Source organism: Phaenicophaeus curvirostris, chromosome 16 (assembly GCF_032191515.1).
Source record: "Phaenicophaeus curvirostris isolate KB17595 chromosome 16, BPBGC_Pcur_1.0, whole genome shotgun sequence".
Taxonomy (NCBI): domain Eukaryota; kingdom Metazoa; phylum Chordata; class Aves; order Cuculiformes; family Cuculidae; genus Phaenicophaeus; species Phaenicophaeus curvirostris.
The window spans coordinates 15,027,048-15,052,221 of NC_091407.1; the positions used below are offsets into that span (position 1 = coordinate 15,027,048).

The following is a 25,174-nucleotide window of genomic DNA, read 5'->3' on the forward strand; positions in this document are numbered from 1 at the left end:
ATACTGGAGTTTGAAGCGCTGGGGCTTGAGGCCAACTAAGATCCAGGACAAGGGGCAGCGGGCACAAACTGGAAATGCCTCTGTCCCGTGAGGGTGCTGGAGCACTGGAACAGGCTGCCCAGGGAAGGTGTGGAGTTTCCTTCTTCAGAGAGATCCAAACCCGTCTGGATGCATTCCTGTGCACCCTCTGCTGGGGTGACCTTGCTTTAGCAGGGATGGACTGGATGAGCTCCAGAAGGCCCTTCCCACCTTGACTGTTCTGGGATCCTGCAATTTTAAATGCTAGTTCTGTGCTCAGGAACAGGTGAGATCTGTTTCTTTCCCTATTTATGTTTCTCTACATAGGAGTATTTCATAGAGTCATGGAATGGTTTGGCCTGGAAGAGACCTCAAAGCCCATCCAGTTCCACCCCTGCCATGGGCAGGGACATCTCGCACTGGATCAGGGGCTCCAAGCCCCATCCAGCCTGGCCTTGGGCACCTCCACGGATGGGGCAGCCACCAGTGCTCTTCTGGTCAAACTCAGGGCCTCCCCACCCTCACAGGAGAACATTTCTCCCTAAGATCTCATCTCAATCTCCCCTCTTTTGGCTTAAAGAGCTTTGATAGATTCCAGTCCTTTAAAACACAGTGTGCTGTGAGCGTTCCTCCTTTCCAAGTCCAGTCATAAAGCCATGGAATGGTTTGGAAGGGAATGTTGGCTTTTTATTCCTCTTGCAGTCCTTACCCTGTGCATCTTCTGTCCTTCACTGAAAGCAGATTTCAGTGAGCAATAAAATCATAGAATCACTAGGTTGGAAAGGACCCACCGGATCATCGAGTCCAACCATTCCCATCAATCACTAAACCATGACCCTCAGCACCTCATCCACCCGTCCCTTAAACACCTCCAGGGAAGGTGACTCAATCCCCTCCCTGGGCAGCCTCTGCCAGTGCCCAATGACCCTTGCTGTGAAAAATTTTTTCCTGATGTTCAGCCTGAACCTCCCCTGGCGGAGCTTGAGGCCATTCCCTCTCGTCCTGTCCCCTGGCACTTGGGAGAAGAGCCCAGCTCCCTCCTCTCCACAACCTCCTCTCAGGTAGTTGTAGAGAGCAATGAGGTCTCCCCTCAGCCTCCTCTTCTCCAGGCTAAACACCCCCAGCTCTCTCAGCTGTTCCTCATAAGGCCTGTTCTCCAGTCCCCTCACCAGCTTCGTTGTTCTTCTCTGGACTCTCTCCAGAGCCTCAACATCCTTCTTGTGCTGAGGGGCCCAGAACTGAACCACAGAACTGAGTCACAGAACCATAGAACGGCTCGAGTTGGCAGGGATCTTGGAAGATTTCCACCCCTTACCTTGCCAGGGACACCTCCCCCTCGATCAGGGGCTTCATGCCCCCTCGAACCCCTCCGGGCTGAGCCGCCCCCCCTCCCAGGCCGCTCTCGACGCCCCGGGGCGGGGCTCTGCGCGCATGCGCGGACGCGGCTGCGCGGGAATCCCGGTTGTGGCGCGCGCGCGCGCAGCGCCCGTTTCAAAGTGGGGGGGGGTGCGCGCGCGCGCCGAGCCTGTCGTGGCCCCGCGGAAGAGGTGCGGGGCGGGGGGGGGGGCGGCGGGGAGGGCGCGCGCGAGGAGCGGCGCGTGTGGCAGCGGAGAGGTCAGCGGGAGGCGTTGGGGGGGCGAGGGGGCTCGCGGAGCGGGCGCGGTGACGTCATCACGCTGAGGCGGGGAGGGCGGGGCGCGCGCCGTGACGTCGTTGGCGTCGCCTGCGTACACGATGGGGGGGTGGGGGCGGCGAGGGGGCGGTGACGTCATCGCGCCGGGCTCGCGCGCGCGCGGCGCCACCTGGCGGCGGGGAGGAGGAGGAGGGGGAGGGCTGACGTCAGCGGCGTGACGTCAGCGGCGTGACGTCAGCGGCCGCGGGGCCCCTCCTGAGGCGCGAGCGGCGCCATCGAGGCCGGGAGCGACGCCCTGGGTGCTGCGGCCCCAGGGGAGACCCGGTGGGGTCAGGGGGAGCCTGGTGTGAGCCCGTAGTGGGCACTCACGGCCCAGAAACCAGCCATGTCCTGGGCTGCAGCCGCAGCAGAGGGGCTGGTAGGCAGGGGACAGGATTCTGCCCCCCTGCTCTGCTCTGTGAGACCCACCCGGAGCCTTGTGTCCAGTTCTGGAGCCCTCAGCACAGGAAGGACATGGGGATGTTGGAGCCAGTCCAGAGGAGGCCACGGAGATGATCCGAGGGCTGGAGAACCTCCTGTATGAGGCCAGGCTGAGAGAGTTGGGGTTGTTCAGCCTGGAGAAGAGAAGGCTGCTGAAGGCTGCTCCCCTGCTCTAAGGGGAGACCTTAGAGCAGCTTCCAGTACTGAAAGGGGCTCCAGGAAAGCTGGGGAGGGGCTCTTGATCAGGGAGGGCAGGAGTGAGATGAAGGGGAAGGATTTTAAGCTGTCAGAGGGGAGATGGAGCTGATATCTTAGGAAGAAAAGTTCTGTGAGGGTGAGGAGGCCCCAAGCAGTGGTGGCTGCCCCATCCCTGGAGGTGTTCAAGGCCAGGTTGGATGGGGCTTTGATCACCTTGATCCAGTGGGAGGTGTCCCTGCCCATGGCAGGGGGTGGATCTGGATGGGCTTTGAGCTCCCTTCCAACCCGAACCATTCTCTGATTTTATGGCAAGAGTGTCAAAGTTAGCACATGCACTGACTGCTAGGAAGAATCATTAAAAGCTTTGTTTCATGCATCTGGTCTCAAAGAAAACTTTCTTCAAGCTATGTTACCAAAGAAAGCAGAAAGAAACAATGTGGAGTTTTGTCTTTCTCTTCCAGGCTCAGGGTCAGTGGAACAACACGTGGAACCGCCTTGAGGAGAAACCACAATTTCGGCTGCATTACTAACAACGCTTTGTCCCTGGTCCTGCAGGTGCACAGGTACTTCTTTTAACTATGCTGGGTTTAAATAAAGCCAAAATCATGCATTTCCTGAGCAAAACCATATATTGTCTGTACTAAATTGTCTGACTTTGGTAAAGCCCAGAGGCGGTAACATTGCCTGATGCTCAGCCTGTTGGCTCCTGCTTTCAGAAATCCCAGGCTGGGTGTGATCACTGCTCTAACTTAAAAAAAAAGACTCTTGTGGGTCTGGCTTTCCGATGCACTTAAAATCTCTTTCTTCATCTTCCTCCTAGTCCGCCCTCTTCCCTCTGATTTTGTTGTTTGGATTAAAACAGTTTTCTGCCTAGCCAGAAGTCATTTTATTGTTTTATGTTATACGCATGTGTCATGAGCAGACTGAAAACAGAAGTAGAATTTTTATCATAAGCTTTACATTTGGAAGAAAATGGACCTGAAGTTCTTTTGAGCATTTACTTTGCCCACTGGGTCAATTTTCGTTACAGGTTTTTTCCAAAGAAACTGTCAAATGGTATAAAATAGCAATTTAAGGAGAATGTTTGACGTGTTGTTGTGTGGTGGTGAAACTGAAACGGGGCTTCAGGGTCCTCAGTTGAATTCAGGGCCCTTGTCCAGAGTTTCTAGAAAGAATGTTCCTGAGAGCTGAGAACAGAGAGGTTGGTGTCGCTGGCTGAGAGCTGAGCTCTTGTTGTTATTGTTGTTGGTGGTGGCAAATAGACATCTACGTGTCCCTGAGATCAGTGATATGAGACCAGGGTTTCCCAGAGCACTCAAGCAAGTCTGTAAGTAACGATATGTATGGATATCGAGACAATGAAGGAACTAAGTTAATGAAAGGAGAAGATATTTTAATAGGAAGATATTTTAAAATGTGTCTTCTGAACAGTAAACCAAGCCTGTTTGTGATGAACACTGGATTGTAGAGAACAGATTTGATAGCACGGAAACATCATAAAGCAACATATCCACGAAGCAGTACATTGCGTTTTTTACTGTGGGTCTTATGTGTGATCTTAGCTGAGAAGAGAGCAAGTTATTCCTCGTTATAAATTAATGAAATGTTAGTGTAGAAGATATATTATTAGATCACCTGTCGAAATCCATGATGAGTTTGGTCACTTTTTCAAAGCAAGCATCTTTCTAGTTTAGAGAATGTAGGGAAATCAAGATGCTGTGTTACGTTTCTCTTTATATTTGCCTTTTGTGAGGACAAGTTTTAACACAATCACAATTCAGGACCTACACTTTGCGGTAAAAATGGCATCGCTAGAACTTAAATTGTTTTAAGTGAACACGCCCTTTAGAATAACAGTGTCTTCCTTTTTATTTCTCTTTATAGTCTCTTGTTCATTACTTATTCTGTTCATTTTCTTGAGACAAACATCCATAACATTGATTACTCCATTCTCAACCTACAAAATGATAATGTTGTCTGACATGGTCGGAATTATCCACATCAGAGTGGAGTTGGACACCTGGGGTACGGTCACATTGTGGTCGCTGTGGAATGGCGATGGGGCTGGGTTGAATTTTGTGCTGGGTGCTGGAAAGGCAGGTTGAAAGGTACCGTTCCTAAGCTGGTTGGTTGTGTCGCTCCTAACTCATTTCCTAGGTCTAAATAACAGGAAAACAAGATAGGCAGAGAGCTAATCTCTGTGGGATGGCACTGGAAACATATGTGCTCGCTGACTGCTGTGTGCAGTTGCATTTTGAAACCTATCTGACTGCATTTAATGATTTTAAATATGTTGTATTGACTTTGTATGATTTTAATTAATCATTGTGTCCCCTGATACTTCTTTAATGGTTTACAAAAGCATTACACCTCTGTTAACTCAGAGCTCTCATTAAAAAGGTATTAGCTTAACGTAGGAGAACGTGGTTTTCATAACACTGTGTTGATTGGTGTTTTATTATCCATCTTTTTTCATCAATTCCCATGTAAGCCATTCTTTAACGGCCTGGCATTGATCTCAGTCTGAAAGATGGGTGGTTCCTTTCCTGATTATCCTTTTTGAAAAATCACAGCGGCTGCTGCTTGCATGTGATCCGATTCTGTTGACAGAAATACCTTCAGTCGTTGCTGTTCAGTGCGCTTTGGGTTGTGGTTGGAATGGGCTGCTCTTAATGACATCATGAGATGGATTTTATAAGAATATTCAGTATTGTCAAAATTAACAGCTCTACAGTTTGTATTATATTGATCTGGTGGCCTTGCTCTGTTTTTCTTTTTGGTTTTGATGTACATCAGAAACAGTTTTTTGAAAGTCTTCAGTTTTTCTGACCAGAAAATGGATCTTGTGTAATTTGACCTCTTGCTCATACTAATACAATTCATTGTTCGGTGCTATGCGATTCCTGTACTATTATGTAATTTTACATATTTGCTTTTATTATTACTCTGATTACTTTTCTGAAAGCTAAGTTAAGCTTTGGCAAGTATTGATCTCTTTACTGCTTTCTGAGGCCTCTGCTGAAATGTTTTTATTCAGTTCTTGGTTGTAGCCTTCTGTTAAAATTAATAGCTTGTTGTTGTTTCCAGTCCAATCAAGTAAGCATTTTTTAAACACTAACAGCACATCTTTATGATTTGTGTGCTCCTGTGTTTGCATACAAGCCATGAGCATTTGCACCGGAGTGACCGTTAGGTTTTATTTTTATATTCACTTCCCCTTTATCCTTCCAGAGGAGCTATAGACTGAAAACGTCCTGTTTTGGTGAAGTAAGTTTAGTTTCTACAATGTTTGAAAGGCAGAGGGGCATTTTGTTGTGTAAGTAGTGATTTACAACTCGTGTCTGGAATGTGATAGATCTTTTGCTGGTCATGAACTGCTCTGCCCTATATACGAGGTGTAGCCTTGGAAAGAGATGTGAGTGTTGTGCTTTGATGGGATAGCAGGTAAGAGCAGTGGGCAATGCCAGGTAGGCATCGCTACTGATCTTTGCTAAGATTGCTTGTTAGGATCTGGTGATTATTTTCCTAGCTATCATTTCCTTGCTTGTATAGATTCGAGTTGATTTGTAATTTCCTATATTTCCATGTCAGGTTTTGTTATCCTTTTCAGGCACAGGAGAGCTGACAGAGACCAGGACAAGAAGGTTGGTAGCTAACTTTGAATTTCCCTTCTGCACTTAATTTATTCTTTCCCCGCAGAACAAGCACTGCTCTCCTCAGTGTTAATATATTTGCGCTTCTACAAACATGGAGACCCTGCACTGTGCAGCTCAGGTGGTGTATCTCCGTAGCACAGTGTCAGTGGAAAAGGTGCTGGTTGGTGCAGGAACCTGGAGGGAAAAGGATTTAGTGGAGTCCATAAGTATATGGGGGATAATATACTTTTCCAGAACTTACACTGTTCACATGCAAGTTCTCCATCAGGAACCTGTCAGAAGGCTTCTTGTTACAAGATTTGCTTGAGAAGAATCCCTCAGGAATGCCTTCTGGTGTGGTTTCCAGAACAAGCACTACAGAAATTCTTTCCCTGTGCAGTATTTGGACTGGCTTGATTGAACATCTTGCCACCAACTTTCAGATCCTCAGGCTTCGGCTTTCAAAGAAAGAGAAAGGGAGGGGGCAATAAAACTTCCAGGGTGCATCCCATCACCCTGTCTGCTGTCAGTGAGCTGTAATTAGCAGCCTATGTTCCTGCCCACCGTGGCAATTAACTAATTTCTTAAGAAGCGATATTGGTCGCTTTGATCCCGTTCTTCGTTAAGTTCTGGCCAGCCTTAGAGGACTGTCAGGACCACTGTCATGCTGATCTTGCTGAACTTGCTGGTGGAGGGAGTTAGAGAAGGTGCTCCTGCCACCATTCCTGTGGAGCAGAGACGGCTGCTGCAGGCTCAGCACCGGGTCTTCCTCCAGCCAGTTAGGAATGCAGCTGCCTGTTTCTTGTGGGGAGAGGATCTGTCTGTAGAATGGGCTGATCTGTGCTTTCTCTGCAAGGAAATGGCACTTTATGCCCTGCTTTCTAGTGCTAAGTAATCCCACTTTCCCTAGTATTTCTTGTAAAACCTAGGAAGTTGCTCCCTAGGGAGCACAGCCCTTTCCTTTCTGAAGGCACAATCAGGACTCATACTGAGGAACCACCAGAGAGGTCAAGAGAAGAGAAGGTGCCTACTGGGTACAAGTTGTTGAGGACGCCTTCTGGCCACGCTGATGACACATTCCTGGGGGCTGGAAAGGGCAGGAGAATTGTTCCTGGAACAAGTGGTTTCAAGTGGCAAGTGAGCAGGATGTTAGAGGGCTCAGAGAGAAGGTGTTGGGTGTTTGATAGAAATACATTTTCAGTTGTTAAAAGAGATGCTTCTCTAGAAGGTGAGAGGGTAGCAGATGTTTAGCCTGCTGGTTTTGGTTTTTTTTAAGAAGGATCCTATGATTGAGCTAAGTGATTAGAAGGCACTAAGTCTTGTGTAAGTGCCTATAAAACTAGTTGAAATGTTCATCAAGTTCTTTGTAGATGTCTGACATTATATATTTTCATCCTGATAGCATCTTACAAACTTGCTAGCCTCATTTCACCAATAGACTCTCTCAGTAGTCAGCTGGAGGGGTTTGAATTTGTTGACAAATAAGGAAACAAAGAGTGGATTAGTGTACCTTGCTCATAAATCCTTTCAAAAGGAGAAGGAGGTAATTGTGAATGGTAAATGATCTGAGAGAGGAAACTGGCTGAAAGATAGCAAAGAGCATCCAAGGGTTCGTTCGGAATCCACCTTGGGATGTACCTGATTGTCCCACTGAGCAGGGATGCGGCTTTTTGAATTCAGTTGAGAGCAGAGGTGATTCCAGCAGGCTCCCAGCTACATGAACACAGTAGATCATGAACTTCAGTGGGGGAGGAGTGTAAAGTACAGTGTGGAAATGGAAAAATGGAACACTTTCATGCTTCCAGATACTGAAAGAGCCCTGGGCATCTCTGTTCTGGTAAAACCTTTGCTCACCAAGCAGGTGCTTTCAGAACAAAGCAAAAAAAGATGTCAGGACCTGCGAGGCCCTGGTAGGGAAGGAGTGGGACCAATATAAAACTGGGCAGTACCTGCAGTCTGCTGTCTGCAGTACAGGTCAGCATGCCTCAGAAGAGGCAGTGGAGAGTGAAGGGGATCCATGGAATACTGATGGAGATGGTGAGGGGCCAGGAAAGGTTCTCCTAGGGAAAGAGAAAAGACAGTGACTTGTTTTAGAGCACAGACACTGGAGGATGTGATACATGTAATTTAATAAAATACTGAGTGATCTGAAGAGAGTGGATTTGGAGCTTCTGTCCTCCTTGTCTCAGCAGCAGGCAGTGAAGTGGAGAGGAAGCAAACAGAACTGATGAAAAGGGATACTTTCTCCTGTTTTTTTGCAGCTAAACTAAGGAACTTAATTCAGTAGATGCCTGTGAGCCTAGAAAGGGCAGGATCAAAAGGTGGGGTGTTATACGGCTGGAGGGTTATGATAGTAACATTGATGGATTTCTGTGAGAATTAACTGTTGTCCTGGTTTAAACAAAGTTACCAGGAAACAAAATTAGTCCAAAATGGAGAAGGCAAGGACGGGCTATTTGTAGGACCATGGGATGGCCTCAGGTGGTCTGTAGTCCAACACGCTGCTCAAAGCAGGGTCAGTTGTGGGGGTCAGACCAGGTTCCTTGGGGCTTTGTGCAGTCTGTCTGACCTGTTCTGCCTTCCGAAGGGTGCTGGGTGGTCTCTGCAGCGATGCTGCCCAGGGCTGGGGACCCTGCTGAGTGGATCCTCAGCAACAAATCCAGCCACCTGCATATTCCACTCAGGCTGGTGCAAGTGGCAGGACTTGGCACCATTGCAGCATGTGCTATTGCGGTTTCCTCTCCGACACAGCTTGGGACTTGAGCAAAAAGAGCAGTAAGTACAAAATACACTAAATCCAACCTTTCCTTCCATTTTCCAGATTCTGTCTTTCATTCTTGTTAGTCCTGCATTATTCTGTTTTGCTGATCCACATTCACTTGAAGGGCACAGCTGGGCTATAGATTTGACATCTGAGCGGATTGGTAAGCGCTGCTGTTTGTTTTATTTGACAAGCTTTGTGATTTGTTGAGTTCTAAAATCTCCCAAAATGAATTGAATGCCATACTGAAAGAAATTATTTTCAAAGCCATTACTTTTCAAGCTCTCCAAACGGGTGCCAAAGCTGCTGTTAGGTACAGCAGCAGGTTCAGGAATACTGAGATGCTGAACAGAGCAGGAGTCTGTAAATACAAGTCTGGAAAGGGGGAAGGAAGGCAAATGTATTCTTCGTTAGTTTTGCATCGTTTGTGTGTCTGTCTTGCTCTGCCTGGAGCTCTGAACGTTGATTGCAAACACAACAGTACTGATCTGTTTCGATGGTTAATATCAGGAACTCACTGTAAATAATACGGCAGTACAAATGTGTCTGTGAGAGGTATTTAAAGCCGTGGAGGATGTGAGGTTCTGTTTTTCTCCACATGCTGTCTCCTACTCACGAGAAAATGGTCAATTTACAGTGATAACTACACCAAGATTCTGTCCAGGAAAATTGAATTTATGAACTGGCTATATGAAACTGCAGTTTCTCTCTAACAGGAAATTGCTCCAAGATTCACAGTAAAATCCTCTGCTGGTTTGGGAGCCTGAGTTTGAAATAAATAAATCCATTAACATCTGTAATTGCTTATAGGAAAGGCTGACCCATGAAAGTGTGTAACCAGCATTCCTGAGCCTCGCATGTCTGCAGCCAAGCCATTTGAGAAAACAATCTTGCATGTGTTTTTCTTGCTTTTTGAGTCTTTCTGTGCCCAGAGCTTTAATGGAGAAACTGAACCACAGCTGCTGCAGTTCCAAGTGAAACACGCCAGTTTAGGCTTGAAAGGAATAGGTTTTTGGGAGCAATATAAAACCTCTGGTAAAGCAGCCAGAACCACAGTGAACTTAGGACTGGGAAGAGGAGGACAATTAAAATGTCTAAGAATAGAGATCTAGTTTTAATGTTACCTGGGGGCTGATGGTATTTCCATCTGGACATTGTGCCTCGTGCTGTTCCAAGTAATCCCCAGCCAACACTGCTGTTCTTGCTGTAGCTGAAAAGATGAAGAAACTCATGTACAAATACCCTTTGTTTAGTCTGTTTACCTTGTGTACTTGGTGGCAGTTTGTGAAACATGCTCAGTGTGATGGTTCATTGAATGCTGGGAGGAAGAGTTCAGTGTTAGCAGGATTGCTAATCCTGAACGTGAGCAGCCATGGAGGGAGAAGAAGAGAAAGGATGAACATGTGTAGTAGAGTTGTTCTCAGAGCTGTCCCAGAAACCCTGCTGAAATGCCTGAAACTCCCTTTATTTACTCCTCAAAGTGAGATGGGACTCTTCTCTTCAAAGCTGCCGTGTCGCAGAGGAGAATTTTACATTCTAGAATAGCTGCTTGATCTGAAGGACGCTTTTTTTTTTCCTGCCCTGCTGCATTCCCTGGTCTTGTGTTCTATAAATGCATGTATGAGTGCATTTAAAGAAAGAACAGTCTCAAATCCTGAGCTCTAGAACAAAATATCAGTATCAGGAATCGGTTTTGAATGCTTTCCTCTTCTTTCCTAGAGTGGCTTGTGTGTGTCTGTGGTACAATTGCAGTGATGGTGCTTTCAGTCAATACATGCTTTTTCTAACCTTACTGTTTTATACAAGTTGTCTCCTCCTTCAAAGTTCTACCCCAGCCCTGTCCCACAGTGCATCTTCATGTACCTTCCTACATAATCACCTTTTTATTTCTTTATTTAAAGGCTTTATTGAATGTTGTTCTGGAGCCCTGGAACCTATCATGAAGATCCTATGCATGCTCTGTACAAACAGGGGTGCTTAACTTATGGACCTCGAAGAACCTCGTTGTCAATGTGTTATGTGTGAAAGCAAGTGGGGTCCTTGGGGAGAGAACGGGCTCCACTACATGGCTGGAAATTAAGAGTGGAAGAATGAGCTGTATGAACAGCGGAGAGGTGCCCACTGAGTTGACCTCGTTGAAGTCTGGAGGATGGAGATCTTTGAGGTGGTGGGAGGGACTTTGTGAAACTGCAGGTCACGGAAGGAAACCTGATCTGACGCTGGTAGCTTCCCCTGCCCTCCTGTCCTCACAGAATCATTAGGCCACAGCATTCCTGGAACCTTGATGCCAATGGATGAACAGGACAGTGATTTTAAGGAGTTGTGGGCGGATCTTTTGGGTAGAGCGAAGAAAAAAGCTGGGGACAGTGAGGCAGTGAAGAGGGCTCAGAGCAGGTCGAAGAGCACTGCAACAAGAGGCAGATCAAGAAGAGGCAAAGCTGCAGCTAAAGGCCAAAACCATCACTTACCAGCAGTGAAGGAGGCAAATTTGCTGCAAGGTTTGGGTCCAAAGGGACAAACATCATTGCACAAAGAAAATAGTGATGCTGTGGTGTGTAGCAGTGGTGAGACTGCACCAGAGGATGGAAAGAGAAGCCCTTTCCCTGCCAGCCAGCTGAGTGCAGAGGCCAGCGAGTGCAGCCAGGTGACTCTGAAAGGTGAGTGAGCCGAAGGCTTTCAGACAGAAAATAAACTAGGACTGAAAACACTGTGTAGTTCAGTGGAGCTCTTCAGAAGTCCACCAGAGGGAACCTAGAGCAGCACTGGTCGAAGCAGACTTGCATCTTGGCTTTTCACCTGCACTTAGGTACTTAGTCTTATTCCAGGGTTTAACCTAGGAGTGAGTGCTGGGCTACAGGCAGGTAAGGTGAAGCCTAGCTACAAAGTGATGTGTTGGAGAGTCATTATTCGCTGGGGTTTTTTTTTCAAAAACAGAACTGAGAAAAACGTCCTCAAATCATCCAGAAGCAAGCTTAGAAAATAACGAGGTGCTTTTGCACCCAGTGCATCATTGTATTGTGAATTGTATTGCCAGGATATGTTGTGAAGGTCAGGAATATAAACAAGTTAAGAAAGGTGATGGATTAATTAGTAAAGGGTTACTCCTTCAGTGGTTATTAAACATGGTGGCAGAAGGCAGTCACCAGTGCAGGGAGTCCTTAAACTGGTAAATAAGGTCAGCCAGGAAAAGGATTCTTTTGTACCTGTCCTGTCCTGATCACCCTTCTTAAGTGACTGCGCTCAGGAGCCAGATCCTGGGCTGTGAAATCTTTGGTGTCATTGTGCGCGCTGCTCGTAACCACAGGGAGCCTCAAGTGGAGCAGTGACGTAATCCAGCGTTGCCTCTACCTGCTGCTTGTTACCAGCTCTCCTTGGGAACTCTGGGTTCCTTCAGCTCATGGCCTGAAAGTTCGAGTCACAGATAAGGTTTGGAGCCCAGAGGGAAGAACAGCCGGAAGCACACGACATCCTGTGGTGGGAACGCTGCGGAGAGCGGGGTTGGGGGGCTGCCTTGCTTGTTGCTCTTGCAAGTGTCCTTCAGGCAAGGCCTTTCTTAATATCCCATCCCTTAAGAGGGTTACAGAGACTTCTAAACCCCACTGTAGCACAGGAGCCTGACACCGTAACTGCGGTTTATGAGTGTAAAGTCATGTAATAGCATTGTTCAGTTCTTCCTCTAAAAATGGCTGTTGCAAATCAGAGCCAGGCTTGGGCTGCTGTTGAGGAAAGCTTCCCAGCAGCAATCTGGGCAGCTCAGCTGTGTTTAAAGGACTGGTAACGCTCTGGTGTTTTCTCCCCTTCTAGTAAATCCTCCGAGTAGCTGTTCCCAGACTACATTATCCTTCCATCCTGCTACACAGCCAGGGACCTGCTCTTCACCCACCTCAAAGACACCGAAGGTGCGGGTGGCAGAGCTGGTGGTGGAGAGGATGCAGCAGTTCAAGAGGGTGGCACCCGAGCAGCTAAAGCACAGCACAGATGACAGTTTGCCAAAGTCTGATGAAAGCCAGGAGCAGAACCTACCAGAGAATGGTACGTTTCTCTCATTAGCTCTTGTACGTGCAGAGGGAGCTCTGTGGTCTGGCGAGAATGGCTGCAGGAGCAGCAGTCCGGATTCCTGGGCTTTGTTCCCAGCTCGCCTTGTGGCTCTGTGTGCAGCATTGAATAAATCACTCCGGATTACTGAGAAAACTCGCTTTCTCCGTTGTTAAAGGACTGTCCATGCTTTTCTCCCAGCTCTTCTCTAAGGCGGAATTAACCTCATGTTAGGTTCCAGAGAGATAATTGTCTTCTTGGAAACTGGATCAGTGAACTTTGTCATCCTTCCCTCAGGACAGGCTTAGATAGCTCTTAGGTAAATCTGACTCTTCGGTAGCCCCCAGCTTTGGTAGATCTCCAGGCTCTGCATAACGTGATATATTCTGTGCAGATGGATTGAATTCACAGCACTTTTACTCTGGGTTGGTTCTTTATGAGTCGGGGCCCTGCTGGTTCTGCGTGGGCATGAAAATCTGCTGCGTTTAGTACGTAATGTGTAAGATCCCATGCTCTCCCCAGAAACTTTAGCCCAAACTTGCCCTTTATTTGGCTGTGACATGTGAGGTACCGTGAACAAATTGCCACCTGCTGCTCCCAGGGTAGGGCAGGCTGAGAGAGTTTGAAGGGCACAGTGTGTGCTTTTCCTCGTGGGAGATCAGATGTGAGGATGCAAGTAAAAGATTGCAATTAAGTTTGATGTATCTAGTTTAATAAACTAATAATGACAAGTATAGCAGTTCTACACCTTCCATACAGGATTCTGAGTGGTCTGTCTTAGCTCATCTCTCCCTTCTTCGACAGATACCCACCATCTTCTGTCCATGGAACACGATGGGGCTCTGGCCTTGGCTCTTCAGCAGGAAAGCAAAGAGGACGCCCTGGCAAGCCTGGAGGATGCAGGCTTGTTTTTTTGTCAGATCTGCCAGAAAGATCTCTCAGCCATGAACACAACGCGCCGAGAGCAGCATGTTAACAGGTGAAAGACCAGCACGATGTGTCCTTTCCACATCCTCTCCGTTAACCTCAGAGACTGCTCAGTCAGCTTAGCGTTACAGGACACGGTAGCGACATTGGCATTTATGGCTTAAATAAACCAGTCGTTTTTATCTCAAAGCAGGAGCTGATTGTCTTGCCCTGCAGGGCTTCTGTATGTGTGTAGGGAGGCCCATGCTGCTTTCATCAGCAGTGTGGCAGAGGAGCCATGGCTGTAAAGTGCTGTCAAAATTAACGAGGACCCACTACTGTACATTTTAAGATCTTCTGATTTCAGCCAACAGTATGAAGTTTGCTCTATTTTCCTAAGAATTGTTTGTCTAAGGACATCTAGGATGTCACTGTGTGTAGCTATGGCATTTTGGGATGTGGTTTAGTTACGGAGGAAAAGAATTAGTCGTGTTTTGGGCGAGGAAGACTTCTCTGGTGGGGTGATTCTTTTTTAACAGTGGTTTATAAGTGAGCTGGAATGTAAGAATGAAAACAGAAGGAGGTCTTAGGCATGATGAAGTTAAAGGAGGTTATTACCTGCAGTTGCTTTTGAGCAATGTGTTTTTAATATGCCTCCAAGGCCATAATCTCCATCTACTGTTACATCTCGTGTTCAGCTCAGTGCGGGGCACATAATTCTTGTTTCTTTATGGGATGTTTCCGGCTGCTACAGGTAGAGGTGATTGTGCTTCCTATTCTTTAATATCATTTCAATCTTAGCACAGACAGTTTTTAAGTCTTCAGAGATAAGATTTGCCATTGTCTCACAGGTGCCTGGATGAGATGGAAGAAGCACAGATGTCATCCTCCAGCAAACCACCAGTCCCGGAATGTCCCATTTGTGGGAAGCAGTTCCAAACTGCCCAGAGCCGAGTCAGTCACTTGAAACGCTGTGCTGTCGAGATGGAAGTTCCTCCTAACCTGCTTCTTCAGGCAGTGCACTTGCAGGCGTCCTCACTTGGTGAGGCACCTCTTCAGTATCCTAGGTAAGCTGGTGAAAATAAAAGGTGCTGGTTACTTCCTTTGGCCTGGGAGATGTTGACTCTGTGCTCCTGTGGGCGAAGGTTAGAAGCAAGGCAGACGCGCGGGCCGGATGCCCCAGTCCAGAGAAGGTCAAGTAGAGCTGTGACCCAGTACCGGCTGAGTAGAACGTGGGAGTTAGTTGGAGAAATCATCTTGTTTTCCTTCAGTAGGAATCAGGTGGTGGATGGCTTTAAAAGTCAGCAGGCAGGAGCAAAATGGGGCGTAAATAACCTTATACCGGTTTGTCAGAAACATTTGTGCTCCGTGAGGCAATTACACAGTAAAGCTGAATGATGTGTGAGGTTATTGAGCAAACCACACAGTATGAGCATGCAGGCTCTCTGGAGCATCTGTTGGGCCGTTGCCTCGGCTGTTCGGCTTGTGGCTGCGCTGGGTGGATGTGCCTGACACCCAGAGCCGAGGAGGAAGCAGATGTGATTCTATGAAAGGTGCTCAGTACAGAACTGTGTCTGCTGTCTTGGATTTGAGCCGAACCTTCAGATCTCAGCAAGTGGTGCCTGACTGGATTTGTAGAAGGGCTCCTAACTTTTATGCTGAGGGAAGACTGTTGCCTGTTCCCTGTGGCAGCAGAAAAGTGGGAATGCATTTTCTGGTGATCCTGTTTTTGCCCTACGTCAACGTGGTTTTTCCCTTTTGGTACAAAATCGTTCAAGATGGATGCTTACATCAATGCTGTGGGCTTACGCTTACCTTTTCCAAACAGTATTTTCTCTAAATTGCTCTGAATTCCATGGATTATAAGAAATCCTTTGCTTTCTGCTAGGTAATAAAGTAGTGAATAGTTTCTCATTATCCTGGATATGAAAATCTCTGAGCCAGTAGAGCAGCTGGTCGGGAGTGCTCGGTGTTTCTTGTCTAATCCAGTCACATTAACTGAGACTTCCTGCTGCATTCCTGTATTTCAGCAATCAACCAAGCAAGGCAAAGCGAAAAGGCTCCTTCAAAGAGGACGCAAAGAAAATGCAGAAGAGGGCCAAATTGGAGACCAAGGATGAAGATTTGCTGGTTGCTATGGCAATGTCACGCTCTCTGTTGGAGCAAGAAAAGCAGGAGCAAGCAAAATCCTTTACAAATGTGAAACCAGTGGCCGCTTTGCCAATCAAATGGAAGCCAGGATCAGGTATGTGTTAAAGGGAGCGAATGTCAAGGGCTGGGTTATTGGGAAGCAATATAGCACAGCCTGCTCTTCACTGAAACTTTCCTGTTGGGTATAGGAGGGAGGACAGTGCTGTTTCTGTGTTATTTAAGCTGCCGGAGCCTCAGCAATACACAGTGTCCACACACAGCCCGGAAAGACTGCAGGATGCCCATACATTTTAGTGAAATCCCTTTGGAGTCTCATGCTTTTTTCACCAATTGAATCTTTTGAATCTGAATCTGCATAATAGTGTTAAGATAAGCTGTTATTTTTTGTAAGCTGTGGAAGTGAAATAACATGACAAGATTATTGTTATTTCTCCTGCGGTGGATTTTTTCCTGTTCATCCTGCTGCAGCTTGGATTAACGCAGCTTTTTGAGCCTTATCTCTCTGTTTCTTTCTGTGGCAGACATACGTGTATGCAATTGAGCATGTACTTTGCTATTTCAGTGTTCAGAAAGGTTTAGTAAGGGAGACAGCAGCCAGGGGAGAGAATTGTCTGCTCTGTAGAGGGGAGATCACTCATTGTGGCCCAGCTCAGGTCTCCTCCTGGCCCGCAGGCATTGCCAGCTGGATTTGGGGTGGGGCATTAGTCAGGCAAAGGTAATTCAGACACAGGATTTCCAAACAAAAGCTGCTCAGTGCTTGTGAGCGCTGTGGTTTGATGTTGTCGGTGATCTATACACAAGGAAAGGAGTCCTTCAGGGGGTTGTTATGGTTTTCTCTCCCTTTTTTGTGAAACACTGGGATCTAGGCAAGTGCCGTGCAGGCACCATTCCACATGTCTGTGTGGATATCAGTTGCTTCCATAATGATCAGCCTTTGTAGAGAGGTGACAGCTCCCAGAAGGCAGCAGAGCAGTGTGAGCAGGAGTCTGTCTTTTCTGGAGTTCATTTCTCCCGTGTGGGTGATATGAGGCTTCAGGCTACCTGTGGAAATCCTATGAGTTGCCTTCAGCTTGCAGCTACCTTTTGGTCTTCACTGACTACAAGACCTGAAGGAGCTGGGCTTTGTCCAATGTGTTTGACTGTTTGTTTATTCGGGATCCTCTCCCTTTTCTTTTTAAAGAGAAAAAACGGCGTAAAAGAGGCCCAACTGCACCTCCACCATTACTGCTTCAGGACCCGGAGAAGACCCGCAAAAGGATCCAAGAGCGAGTAGCTATGCTGCTTGCAGAAGAGGTGGAATTCCCTCCTACCCCTCAGCTTCCCACTAGCAGGATTTTGGAGGATGAATCTGGGAAAGCAACCTGGCTGTTACCATTGTCCAAAAACAAGGAGTGCTTTTTATGGAATATCAGTGCTCTGACAGGATCCTATGATCCTGAATTATTCTACACTGCTGCATTAAACCCTCCAATTGTACCCTGGAAGCCTGTGCAGGTGCGATGCTCTTTTGTCTTCACTCTGATTGTTCCCTGGTTCACTTTCCGTGTAACCCTTCTGTTTCTTCATGTGGTAAACAAATGATCCTCTGCCTATCCATATTCACTGCTCATGTCCTGTTGTCCCCTGATCTTACACAGTTTGCTTTCCAGATCTCGAACTTTCATTTCTCCAGTTTGGAGAGTAGACCAAGGCTCACATTACCTTGTTATTCCTTGAGCTTTCAGAAATGGAACTGATGGGAACAGAGGGTGCTGAGTAAAAGGACCCCATTGTGGTCATTTTGCCACTAGTTCATCCATGCTAACAACAGCCTGGCTCTTGTTTTTCTGCTCTGACTGGTTATAGTATGAGCTTTGCCCAGTATCTTGCACTCAGCAAGGATCTGGGTGAAAAGTAAGCTGGAGACTTGATATCTGTCTTGCACAGAGGAGAAGTACCTGGAATTGTAAAGTGAAACATTTGCACACAGGCTTGCCCTGCGCGTCCTACTGCCTCTTGGTGCATATGAGCTTTGATCCAGTTTTCAGCTCTGCTATTTGGTTCTGGTTTTCACCTGGATCTCCTGCCTCTTTCAGTGTTCTGTGTTTTTATAAAAAATGCCTACAGACACACAGCTCTTCTAGTCTCTCATCTTATCAAATACCTGTTCTCTGAGAAGAAGGATGTCACTTTTCTTCCTTCTCTCCTTCTTTCCTTGAAGAATTATTTGGTGCTTCTGTTCAAAAATTATTGTGCCCATATGGGTGCTTTATACAGAGTCATAGAAACATTTTGATTGGAAAAGACCTCTGAGCTCATCCAGTCCAACTGCTACCCCAGCCTGCTAAACCATGTCACTAAGTGCCATGTCTACGCACTTTTTGAACCCTTCCAGGGATGGGGACACCCTACTGCCTCTGGCAGGGCTTCACCACTCTGTCAGGAAAGAATTGTTTCCCAATATCCCATCTAAACCTCCCCTGACACAACTCTCATTCTATTGCTTGATAGTTGGGAGAAGAGACCAACAGCCACCTCGCTCCAACCTCCTTTCCAGGAGCTGCAGATGGTAGAGATTTAATATTTCTTCCCTAGTCAAAGCTCAGAGTTTTTCACCAGTTTATTACAGGTTGGGGCTGTAGTGGAGGGGCTCCAATCTACAAAGATTTTTGACCTCTTATCCAAGCCAGGAACTGCCAGATAAGTTTAAAAATAAAAAGTAGGAAGGCCTTTAAAATTATGGCACGGTTGTGTTTCCCTCATTCTTTCCATTCACAGAAATGACCAAACCATTTTTACTTAGAAATAAACAAACAAAACTATTTTTATTGGGAAACAGAGACTGAACCTGGAAACCATCGGCTCCAAGGTGAAAGGTTGATTTGGTTACATGTAACTGCAAAAGCATTTCAGAACTCAGAACAGAAGCACCTGGAGAGCTTTAGCTACGACCGTTGCCAGGCGCTTCAGCTATAATGAAATATTTAGATGTTGGATTGGGAGCGTTTCCTCCATTCTTTCTGCTTGGCAGTTGCCTGTGCAGACACGCTGCTGGAGAAACCTCGTCTTCTGCATCTTCTGCTGTAGTTGTCTTCTGTTCAGAGCTGTCTTATCTCTGAAGGGTCCTTTGTAAAACTAGAGAGCTTTTACTGATGCCCTGAACCTGGGGAACACTCTGGAATCTTTTACTAGCTGTTTCAAAAGTGTGAAGTGTAGTCTGAGCTCTGCAAATACATAAAACAAGACCTAATTTATCTTTTTTTGCCCCCCTTTCCATCAGAATCATAAGCCAGAGAACCTTCTGCCGTCAGTGGGATCTGATCAGCCACAAGCGTCCCAGCAAATTGAGCCTCACCTCAGTTCTCCTAAGCCTGCTTGCTCAGAGGCTGGAGGCCAGACTTCTGATGAATCCAAACCAGGCCATGAAGATGAACAGTTTTTATCTCACAGCCAGAAGGATGCTCAGACCCTCCAGGACCTGGTTGAGTTGGCCAAGGAAGGACTTACCCTCACTCAGTGGAACCTTGATGTGGACCACGTTCAGGCAGCAAAGCAGCCAGGTGAGTTCAGGTGGTTCATAAGCCCGATCCCTTGTCCCTTCAGCCTCACAGAGCCAAACTTTACTCTGCTGGTTAGGGGAGCCATGACGGCACCCAGAGGATGCCGATGTTGATCCAAGAGGTGATATTGCAGGGGGACGTGATTCTGCAGTAAGCTTTAGATACAATCAGGCTGACGTTTCTGAAATTATTCCTAAGTCCTGGCATTTAAGAGACCTCCTGGGCAGCAGATACTGAATTTTATTTTAAAATTCCCTTTAGGATATCAAATTATTTTCTGCCAGGCCTATTCAACAGCTGTTTGATAAGTCTTTCTGTTATGTGCACTGTCTTTTGAGGTCTTGAGACAATCAGGTGAGAGAGAGCTGCAAGAAGGATGATTTTATGGCGGTCCATTGATTACACAAACCTGAAGCTTATTTGTGCCTGTACAGGGTTGAAAAAACACAACACCTAGAATTCCTCTGCGGGCAGCTCTCTGATGTCCCCAGTCACATCTGCATGTGGGGCAAAACCACATATTTCAGAGTCGGTGATCTCCCCAAAATGCCCTGGCTGTCCAGCAGCGTGTGTTGTGTCCCCTGTTCACCTGTGAAAGAGAACACGGCTGCTAAGTTCTGTTTGCATTTTTGCATGAGTATAACATTCCTCATTTCCCCTACTAAGCTGCAGCAGGTGATTGCTGGGCCTGTAAAACCACTCCTGGGGGTCAGCGGAGATGTCGCTTCCTGGGTGAGGGAAATCACTTGTGCACAAAAATCTATATTGTGTGTGTAAATGAGACCAGGAGGAGAAAAAACACTGTGCAGACACTGGTGCAGCTGAAACCGTTCCTGAAGACATTAATTCTTTCTGTTGCTCTGCATCCTGTTCTGCGTGCTCCGTGGGCTACAGCAGGGGCGGGCTGGCTGGGACTCTGATTTCACTGGCTGCCTCAGAGCACTAGGGCCCACAAGCATTTTGTCTAGGTTGAGATGCGGGTCTAGGATGCATTCTGCTAGGATGAGACCTTGGCATGTCCCATCCTGCTCTGTGTCCTAGTTTTTTTCCCACTGGAGGAAAACTGGGCTGTGGAAGCGGAGGAGCATGCTGCGCGCTGCCGTTTCTCCATGTGGATGATGGTGGCGCACACGGATCTGCAGCAGATCGGTGCTGCTCGTGGCTGAACAGTACTCAGTACCCACAGCCCCTCATGGCCCAGAGCCAAACCCTCTGATAAAGGGATGAGCGAGAGGCTGAGCCTTCGACTCAGTCAGGCTGGATACAGCTGCTGGCGTGGCAAGGATACTCTTAGGAATTCTTACTCTGTCTCACAAGTTGTATGTGATTTGTGACGTGCGTTTTCTTCTTTTCCTCAAAGAACCGGCTCCCGGTGATATTCCACAGAGTGGCTTTGTGCCCCCATCCAAAGAGAAGAGCCTCCTGACGAGCAGCTGTAAAAGGGTAAAACCCCCTTTTTTCCCACTTTTTTTCATATTTATTTAGCACTGTACAAAAGAAGCTATTGCATTTGTGAAGTTCATAGGAGTATGGAATATTTCCTATCCCTTTCCATCGAAACAAGGAGCGTCTTAAGGCTGACAGTCCTGCAGGAACCATTGTGGGCACAGGAGAGATCAGCAAATGTGGTGATATTCCATTGATGGCCACGAGCAGCCCTGTGGGTTTTCAGTACTTGTCCCACCTGGAGAGAGAGGTGATTTAAACCAGCAGGAAGACCAGTCGGTGCATCGTTTGTATAAAGAGAACCAGGTGAACAGTTGTGTTACAGCGATAAGAGTATTTAGGGGTAGGAGCTAGGGGTGGAGCTGAACCACGTCATGCAGTTTTCTGCTTTAATGCCCGTGATATCCAAGAGAAAACTGGCCGTAGCCAGTTTCTGTGAAGAAATTGTTCCTAATATCCAATCTAAACTTCCCCTAGTGCAGCTTGAGGCCGTTCCCTCTTGGCCTGTCACCTGTGACTTGGGAGAAGAGGCCAGCACCCACCTCTCTGCAACCTCCTTTTAGGTAGTTGTAGAGAGTGATAAGGTCTCCTCTCAGCCTCCTCTTTTCTAGGCTAAACAAGCCCTGTTCCCTCAGCCGTTCCTCATAAGACTTGTGTTCCAGCTCCTTCATGAACTTCATTGCTCTTCTCTGGACACGTTTGAGGACCTCAGAGTCTTTCTTACAGTGAGGGGCCCAAATGTGAACCTAGGCTGTTTTATCCAGCTGGCAGTGCTCTGTAGATGACATCTCACCCCAGATGCAGCAGTGGATACGTAATCCCCCAAGGATGTATAATCAGTTTTCTTCAATTGAAGTGCATGTGATAAAAATCCTAGTGAATTTTCTTACTGAGGTCACCTGCTTTTTCTGGTGAAACTTATTATCTTTGGTTTGGTAATAAATAATCATGCCGTGAAAGCCAGTAGTTTTTGGTGCTAGGTAAAGTTTGATGCCCTGAGAATGCATGTTCATATTTGTGCTTATAGGGTTAAGATACTTCTGAAAGGAGACAGATCTTTGAGGTGAGAATCAGTATTAAACTTGAGCATCGCAGTCTCTTGTTACCAAGACTCTAGGTGTTCATCAGGAGTATCAAAAATAAAACCCCTTAGCAGGTGAAAATGTTTTGTTTGATAAGCTTCTGAGGCCTTTAGCTACACAGAAACTGTTCTGCTGCTGTTGTTGGAACTCAGTTGCTACCAGCAACACCAATATGATCAGTTTATCAGGTTGAGTTTGATTCTGTGATAGTTTTCCTGAGCAAATGAAGTGTGGCTGAAGAGCAGGAGTGGTTTGTGCTTTATATGAGTGCAGACAGCATAAGTGGAGAGCAAATACTTGGTTTAGTGTTTGATAGGAATGGTTGGACTCGATGATCCGGTGGGTCTCTTCCAACCTGGTTATTCTATGATTCTATGAAATACATCCATAGCATTGGAAACACACCCACCACCCATGCTTAAGACCCCATGACATCTGTGCAGTCCAGTCCAGCTGGCCTGCTCCATAGGAGGGTGTTCTGGTGGGTTCTCCAACAGGAGCACATGCCTTATCAGAGCTGTCGCTGGGCCGGTACGTTTGCTTTGCATGGAGAATGGTGCTGCCAGGAGGTTTCTGGCCTTACATTATTTCCCTGTTCTTGATTCATAATTTTAGCATCAGCAGGAAAGCTGTTCTGGGCTTGCTGCCTGGAATGTAGCATCAGGAGTCTGTGTTTGCTGGCTTCCCAAGGTGCTGTCTTGCAAGTGGCCTACCTGCCAAGAATAAGAAAGCAAGAAAGATCAGATTAGTTTCCAGACTAAGCTTCCTGTCCTCCCCTTGGAGATCATTCCACAGCACTGCCACGTCACGCAGTCTTCACCAGCCCACCTAGGAAGGCCTGGACGGAGCATTCTGATGCTACTGTGTCGGTGCTAATTAGCGTTGGCTGCCTGCAGGCACGTGCTGGAGCAAGTAGAGAGGTTGGGTTTCCCCAGTCCGCTGAGCTGATGTTGAAATCTGCTAATAAAATAAAGAGCTGTGTTGTTCCAGGTGGAACAGCATCCCGTGCAGATGTTCACTGGAATGAATCTTGCAGTTCCTCGACTCTGCAGTAGGTTTGAGAAGCACAGTGTCGGTGATCATTGTGGTTATATATAAACTGGTTTCTGCTTACAGTCAGGCGGTCTCTCGGCTGTGAGCTGAGGGTATTTCACACTTCTCTGAAGAATTGGCCACCTCCAGCACTTGCCTAGAGGGATCTGAGCCTTTAGATTGACCGGGGTGTGTTCATACTGGGAGCAGCTCCAGAGCAGAAGCAATGTTCTTCACTGCTGTGCTTGGCAGCGTGTCCCAGGCCTGACCTGACCGCCACCAGTACCAGGCGCAGTCACCCAGGCCTCCCCAAAATTCTAGAACAGTAGTAGAAAATACGTTTCCTTTTTATTATTAAGGGGAATCCTCAAAAGGGGTTTCGGTAACATGCACAGAAATTCCTTTGAACTCTACACCTACATTAGTTTTATTCTATGTGGCCCCTTGTGGCAGAGCTGATCTTCTCAGCAGTACTTGCCAGACAGTGGATGAGGGAAGAAAGGCTCATTACACCATCCTTGAGTCATCCTCTTTCCTCTGACTCTAATTACAGTGAATTGAGTTCAAATCCACCAAAGTGGAAATTACAGTTTCCTAAGCATGTGGTGGGAGGCAACAGATCAAGAGGTCCAGCTGCAGGCTGGACCACAGCAGGAAACGGTGCGGTGAAGGGCTGAGGGTGATAATGGGCTGTAATGCGAGGCAGAACAAGTACAGCAGAACACAACACGACTGCCCTTTCTTCACGTTTGTGAAAAAGTGGAGGAAAACAAAGCCGGGAGCATCTGTTAGACTTGCCTGCATATTCATCACAGAGAAGGCCACAAGGTGATGATGCTGATAAGTATCTTCAGAAGGCGAAGGCAGCGCATCCTGACTGGTGCCCACAGTGCAGCGGCGCTGACAGACTGGGTTAGCGCAGGAAGGACATGGAACTGTTGGGAGCAAGTCCAGAGGAGGCCACGGAGATAATGCGAGGGCTGGAGCACCTCCTGTATGAGGACAGGCTGAGAGAGTTTGGGTTCAGCCTGGAGAAGAGAAGGCTCTGTGGAGACCTTAGAGCAGCTTCCATTACTGAACGGGGCTCCAGGAAAGCTGGGGAAGAGCTCTGGATCAGGGAGTGCAGGGATTGGACAAGGGGGAATGATTTGAAGCTGACAGAAGGGAGACTGAGATGAGATGTTAGGCAGAAATGTTTTTCTGTGAGGGTGGGAGGCCCTGGCCCAGGTTGCCCAGAGCAGTGGTGGCTGCCCCATCCCTGGAGGTGTTCAAGGCCAGGTTGGATGGGGCTTGGAGCCCCTGATCCAGTGGGAGGTGTCCCTGCCCATGGCAGGGGGTGGAACTGGATGGGCTTTAAGGTTCCTTCCAATCCAAACCATTCCATAATTCTGTGATTCCCTCCTTATTTTTCAGGGACACGTCTGACACCTGTAACTGAATCCTGTAACTGAATCTTTGTGTTCCTTCTGTGTTCCAGTCCTCTCTCAGGTCGCTGGCTGAAGATTTCAGTGCGATGGTCAACAACCCCCACTTAAGTGATGTCGAGTTCCAGGTGGACTCTGGGGAAGTCCTCTACGCCCACATGTTTGTGTTGTATGCCCGGTGCCCTCAGGCCGTTCAGGTTGTAAGTACTGCTGACAGACTTTCCTCCTCTGCTTCAGGAGAGCCCAGGCTGCCCACGCCAACAATCAGTTCTCGGCACAGAGCACTGCTGGGGTTTCAACTTAGGAAACCAGAATCATGACAAAGTGGTGAAAAACATAATACTTTATCTGGAGGGACTGTGGGAAGGCAAGGATCCTTGCATTCTGCCCATGAGCAATGGAGGAAGCTTCCTGAGTGCTTTTTGCCCTTGAATTTTTGTACCTGCACAAGTGCAGGCTGCCTTGTTCATTGTGGTTTGTCCTGCTTGTCATCCAGGCTGGGAAGCGTGAGCATGGAGTAGAGAGATTCTGAGAAGTACTTGAAGAGTTTTGACACTCTCCGAGTTGCTTTGGAGCTGTCTCGACATAGAAATGTTTTTTATGGGGATTCTCTTCTCAAACCTTGTGTGCCTCTTTTTCCTGCTCTTGGCTCATCACCTGCATCTCCAAAAGACAGAAAGTTGGCCAGAGAACAGGGCACAAAAGCACTGAACTGTGCTTTTTGCAAGGCTGGTGAAGGAGCTGTTGTGTTCCCAGAAGCATTTTGGGTTGAATAGTTCCCAGCCTGCTCCTGTGCAGCCTCCTGTTGGGACAGTGAAAGGCAACGAGCCCAAG

At 47.3% G+C, this 25,174-nt stretch overlaps 1 protein-coding gene across 2 annotated transcripts in view; it reads left to right on the forward strand.

The window, feature by feature from the left end:
• Positions 1-2,816: 2,816 nt before the first annotated feature.
• The window catches only part of SLX4 (SLX4 structure-specific endonuclease subunit), a 31,430-nt gene continuing 9,072 nt past the window's right edge, over positions 2,817-25,174 (forward strand). The window contains exons 1-12 of one of the 2 annotated variants that reach the window (XM_069870586.1): positions 2,817-2,892; positions 5,940-5,973; positions 8,786-8,888; positions 10,627-11,382; positions 12,530-12,757; positions 13,565-13,739; positions 14,518-14,733; positions 15,697-15,911; positions 16,998-17,311; positions 19,077-19,356; positions 20,717-20,799; positions 24,394-24,540. In XM_069870586.1, coding sequence (XP_069726687.1) covers positions 11,010-11,382; positions 12,530-12,757; positions 13,565-13,739; positions 14,518-14,733; positions 15,697-15,911; positions 16,998-17,311; positions 19,077-19,356; positions 20,717-20,799; positions 24,394-24,540 — 2,031 coding nt within the window. In that variant the 5' untranslated portion in view covers positions 2,817-2,892; positions 5,940-5,973; positions 8,786-8,888; positions 10,627-11,009. The remainder of the gene's footprint in view (positions 2,893-5,939; positions 5,974-8,785; positions 8,889-10,626; positions 11,383-12,529; positions 12,758-13,564; positions 13,740-14,517; positions 14,734-15,696; positions 15,912-16,997; positions 17,312-19,076; positions 19,357-20,716; positions 20,800-24,393; positions 24,541-25,174) is intronic. The other variant, XM_069870585.1, reaches the window with a different exon arrangement.